This window comes from Hylaeus anthracinus, unplaced genomic scaffold (assembly GCF_026225885.1).
Source record: "Hylaeus anthracinus isolate JK02 unplaced genomic scaffold, UHH_iyHylAnth1.0_haploid 3, whole genome shotgun sequence".
NCBI lineage: Eukaryota > Metazoa > Arthropoda > Insecta > Hymenoptera > Colletidae > Hylaeus > Hylaeus anthracinus.
In genome coordinates this window covers 7746151-7751570 of record NW_026535284.1, presented here as the reverse complement: position 1 = coordinate 7751570, position 5420 = coordinate 7746151, and the positions used below count along the sequence as shown (strand labels likewise).

Here is a 5420-nt window from a genome sequence, read left to right as displayed (position 1 = left end):
TTTTTGGATATTCAATATTTAGAGGTTCAATTTTTAGATTATTCAATTATAGAGCCTTAATTTTTAGGGTATTTGATTTCTGGATGCACAATCCTTAAGGTATCCAATTTTTGGTGGTCTAATTTTTAGAGTATTCAATCTTTAGATGCTCAATTTTCATGGGTTTAATTTTTATTTTAATTTTAACTCTTTGCACTCGAGGCCTTTTTTCTGGTATCTGTCAGCAACTCGAGATGCTTTCTTAGCATTCTATTGTCACGAATGCTAAGCTTAGATCGATTTCGAGAGTGAGATTTCTAATCTGAGATCGGAAAATAAAGTCACCTTTGCCCCAACGACAATCATTTTATCGACACTTCGATTTCCAAAGAAATTGAACCTAATGGAAACCTACCGGTGAGTCACAGCCACCTCTCGAGTGCAAAGGGTTAAAATTAAAATAGAAATTAATCCCACGAAAATTGAGCATCTAAAGATTGAATACTCTAAAGATTAGGCCATCAAAAATTGGATACCCTAAAAATTGAGCATAAAAAACCTGAATACTCTAAAAATTCTAACTCTAATTATTGAATACTCTAAAAATTAAGGCTCTAAACATTGAAAAATCTAAATATGGAACCTCTAAATATTGAATATCCAAAAATTATCCCTCTAAAAATGCCCTAAAAATTTAACCCTCAATGATTGAATACTCAACAAATTAAGGCTCTAAAAATTGAATAGCCTAAAAATGTAACCTCTACATATCGAATATCCAAAAATTAACCCCCTAAAAATTGAATGTCCTAAAAATTTAACCCCCAAAGATTGAATACTCTAAAAATCGCGCCCCTAAATATTGAATACTCTAAAAACTAACCCTCTAAAAATTGAATACTCTAAAAATCGAGATTCTAAATATCAAATATCCAAAAATTAACCCTCTAAAAATTGAATGCATGTAGGTTTCAGTGTCCAGCAGTCGTTGCGGTACTCATAAGCAGCGCTGAAAAATCCCGCTGAAAGACTCCTGGTCTTTTCCCGAAAGGCCAGGGAGGCTTTGGAAGATTTCCCGCGCGACGAAAAAGAAAAGAAAAGAAAATTGAAAGACGAAGAAGCAAAGCTACGAGGATGCACAAGCAGTAATAGGAGCCCGCGGCCAGAAGCTTACTGCACTCAGCCTCGTCGGAATCGTCTTCACAGTCCGGCTGGCTGTCGCACATCCATGTTAGTGGCACGCATTGCGTCTTTTTTCCCAAGTGACACGTGAACTGTTCCGCCGTGCAAGTCAGCGTCTCTACAAGATGACAAATCGATTGGACTTATTTTCATCCGTGAAAGCTTCGAAACGCCGGTGTACAACGGCGCGGTCTATTTTTCTCGGGGCGAGACGAGATCGCGGTCTCGAGACCCGCGAATCGCATCCCACAAGGTCGATTGCAGCCAAGAAGAGTCGTCCACGAACTGCAATTCGCGACATTGTCACGCAACTCTGCACACGCGTGCAAAATTTTCCGTACGCTTCATAACCGAGCGTTGATATCGTTGCGCGAACAAATCGGTCGCTTTCGTACTCGATCGCGGTGATCTCGCCGAAATTGAAACACAGTGGGTGTAGAATGTATTCGTACACCGATCAATTTCCCAAAAAACTTTTGTGCGCAATTGTAGTTTCTTAACTTCTTAACTTCTCTTTTTATAATCAATGATATTTTACATATTCTCGGAAGTCTCTAAGATAGATGTAGTCCGAACAACATTTACTAGTTAATATAATTTGTGAAATTATGACGAACCATTTACAATAGAGTTTGTAACGTAAACGCGTTAGTTCATTGCTCCGTACGAATTAGAAAACATGAAATTTCCAGGAAAGTACTTTTAAAAATGGCTCGAACAGAGGAATTGAAGAAGATCCCACTTCGAATAACTAATAATTTAGTTAATTTAACGCTCAGAAGAGTTGCAATAATTATAAAATCAAAAGGAAATCCCGCGAAGAAAGTATTACATACTTGTAAATTAATGTAAATTTCTTTTTTTTCAACGAAGTTTCAAAAATTAAACAGTTGTACAAATACTTATTTCTTCTTGCTTATTGTTGGAGGGAGGGAGGGTTTAATTCATCTATTTTTTTCCTGTATTTTCTAAACAATACCGAAACCGGGGAAATAATGACATAAACCCCTTCAATTTTTACATAAACAACGAACCTGTGTATTTCAATTTCAACAAAAACCCTGACGTCGGGCACGAAAGTGATCGATGTGGCGTGGAATACCCCACACAGAAAATAAAGATATATTCCTATCGCGAACGAACAATCCGCTCATAAATCGGAAACAGCGAAAAACAATAAAGCTTTGATGAATGCGTTCCGCGCTCGTAAGCGTTCGATTTCCCAACGAAGCTCGCGTAAGACATCCCGCAAGGACTTTTCCGTCTATTATCGTTTACGTTCCAATTATTCGTTTGACATTTTACGAGGAATTCATGAATTCCGCGAATATTAATAGGAAGTAGGATTGGAACCAACTACCTTCGCACCAGTGATGGGGAAAACCCTAGGTTTCGAATAAATCTGAAGTTTGTCGACATGTTTGTCTCGTTTCCTTTTTTCAACATTTTGCTTATGAGAAGGAAGCGAGACAAACACGTCGACAAACTTCAGATTTATTCGAAGCCAAAAAAAAAAATTTTTTTAAAATAGATACGGCATAAAATTATAGATGAATTATATACTGTGTCATTAATTGACGGGGATCTTAATATGGGTCTCTCTAATTAAGGGATAATTTATTAGGAAAAACTAATATGTAGGTAAGGAAAAAAGCGGGGAATTGACAAAGAAAGACATTCGACGCGATTTGATTAACACGTTGACTGCCAGATAAATATTCTAGATAATTTCTGCTAGGATTAAATATTATTTAAACTATTTAAAACTACAGAATCGCGCGTTTATCGTGGTATTTATTTTTGTAACTTTATCAAAGTTCCTGAATTTCATTCAAATTTATTTCCTTTCGTGCTTGACTTTCAAAATTAATTTTTTTTTACTTCTTCAGTGGAAAGCACTGTCACCCATATATGGGTGACGTGGCGATCAACGTGTTAAACAGTGACATGAAGTGTGCAATAACAAAATCTGTTGTAATGTGAAAAACGATATGTGAAGATTTACGGGAAAGGAAAGAGAGAGACTTGTAATTAGATTTCAGAAAAGAAAAGAGAAAGAGAATGAATGCATAATAAATTGTAATTCGCACCCCTGGTGGGAGTTAGGTTAAGTTAAAAATGTAGCGAAAGGATGTAAGTTCATATTAATTTAGCAACACTTAGTAGTGTAATAAGGCATGTAATGTATCCTTAACACTTTAAATAAATATGGAATTACGGAATTATTCGAAGCCAAGGGTTTTGCCCATCTCTGCTCCGTACAGCTCTAAAAAATCGAACGGTAAATTTTTCATTCGGCCGTCCGCCCTAACCGGCCCCAAAAAGTGCATCCATCAAAGCCTCGAAACGGAACTGAACAAACAAACAAAAGGAAGAGGGAAAGCGTCGTTTCTGTGTGTTTCGAAACCGTCTATTTATTCCATCGGTAATTTATTTTCTTCCGTTTGGACGGGCCGCGATTCTGTTTCAATGGAAAACGAGTTCAACGGTTAAGGGATGCAATTTGCGATTCCGAGGACCGGCGTCTCCCACCCCTAATAATCTCGTCGCCTGTTCCGTAGCTTTTCAGCCTTATTTTCCCCACTTCTCGTTCTTCTCCTTGGCCCCTTCGACGGCTCGTGCAACGATCGACCTAGACTTATCGATAACTTACTGCGGCAATTTTTCTCGTCCAGGCCGTCCTTGCAGTCGGGCTGATGGTCGCACACCCAGCTTTTCGGTATGCACTCCCCCGGGCTGCACTCGAACTCCGTGCACGGTTTCGACCCTTTTGATCGCAATCGTTTCGTCATTCCTTTTTATTCCAATCTCTGCCATCGCTATTTTTCTTATCACACCCTCCCACGCCCGCCCGCCACGATCAGCGATCCCATTCTCAATCGCTAATGGGCCGCGAACGCGCACGTTATAAACGTTTCATCGGTCGCGCGATTTATTTTATCGTGAGACGACGATCTATTAATCCTTTTATCTCGTAGGGCATATACACACTCGAGAAATTAGTTCGGAAAATTTTTTCTAATCGTTAAATCAAGTTTTAAAAAATATTAGCTCGCAGAGGACGACGAGACGAAACTTTTTCATATTTACGGTTTATTCGCGGGACGCTTAGTTTCGAAAATGAAAATTGAAAAGTTAAGAGTTCGTTGGGAAAATTGAATTTCGGGATAAAAGGTCTTCCAAGGTTTCAATTTTTATCGCTGAAACTAAACGTCGCGCGAATAAATTATCCGGATATAAAAGTTTCGTTTTGTTACTTCCGGTAAGCTGATATTTTTTTGAACGGTCGAAATGAACCTATTAACATTGATTCTGTAACGTACTCGGACGAATTTCATCGTGGATGACCTCGAAGGGCGTACATATACGCGCTCGAGAAATGGGTTCGGAAAAATGTTTATAATCATAACGTCAATTTTTAAAATATATCAGCTTGCAGGGAACGACGAGACGAAACTTTTTCATATTTACAGTTTATTCGCGGGACGCGTAGTTTCGAAAATAAAAATTGAAAAGTTAAGAGTTCGTTGGGAAAATTGAATTTCGGGATAAAAGGTCTTCCAAGGTTTCAATTTTTATCGCTGAAACTAAACGCCGCGCGAATAAATTGTACCTATATAAAAGCTTCGTTTTGTCATTTCCTGTAAGGTGATATTTTTTTGAACGGTCGAAATGAACCTATCAACATTTATTCTGTAACGTACTCAGATAGTATATTAGTATATTAGGCCACGTAATGGCGACACGTCTCGGTGAATATCGATCCAGAGACCCCCGTTCGCGATCCCCGAAACAAGGGAAGTTCGGTTCTGCCATGACGTTGGGGCTGGCGCACACGTGTTTCAATTGCAAGGAACAACGCAAAGCAAATTGTCTGAATTATAATTCTTACCAAAGTTTCATTTTCCTTTAACGCTTATCAAAAATATTACGGAAAGTCTTATACCCTCGCAATTTAATATTCACTTAGACGGATGAATTCTAATCGAATTAAAATTCTTTCTACGGCTCTGTTGAGATCTGTATTCGTATGTGATATATGTATCGATGTATTAATACGTAGATCACCGAGTGTGGCGTTGTACGATACCTCGATACACCTGTCGATCTAGCTTCCGTATTCTTACGCTACTCGAACGTTAATCGTTCACGTGAATACGGCGCATCTAACACACCCAGAAGACACTTGAAGACAATTTCTCACGAAGTTTCACCGAAATCGGTTGAAAACTCTCGTAATTATCAACATTTAAAAAAAG

The 5420-nt window shown here is 38.4% G+C and overlaps 1 protein-coding gene across 7 annotated transcripts in view; it reads right to left on the bottom strand.

Moving 5' to 3' along the window:
* LOC128893885 (low-density lipoprotein receptor-like) overlaps positions 1 to 5420 on the bottom strand; it is a 61207-nt gene that overhangs the window by 11523 nt on the left and 44264 nt on the right. For 4 of the 7 annotated variants that reach the window (XM_054155195.1, XM_054155198.1, XM_054155199.1 and 1 more), the window contains one exon: positions 1154 to 1279. The exons of 1 other annotated variant lie outside the window; for it this stretch is intronic. In XM_054155195.1, the coding sequence (XP_054011170.1) occupies positions 1154 to 1279 (126 nt within the window). Of the gene's footprint in view, positions 1 to 1153; positions 1280 to 3814; positions 3929 to 5420 lie in introns of all 7 variants that reach the window. 2 more of the 7 variants (XM_054155196.1, XM_054155201.1) reach the window with 1 other exon arrangement.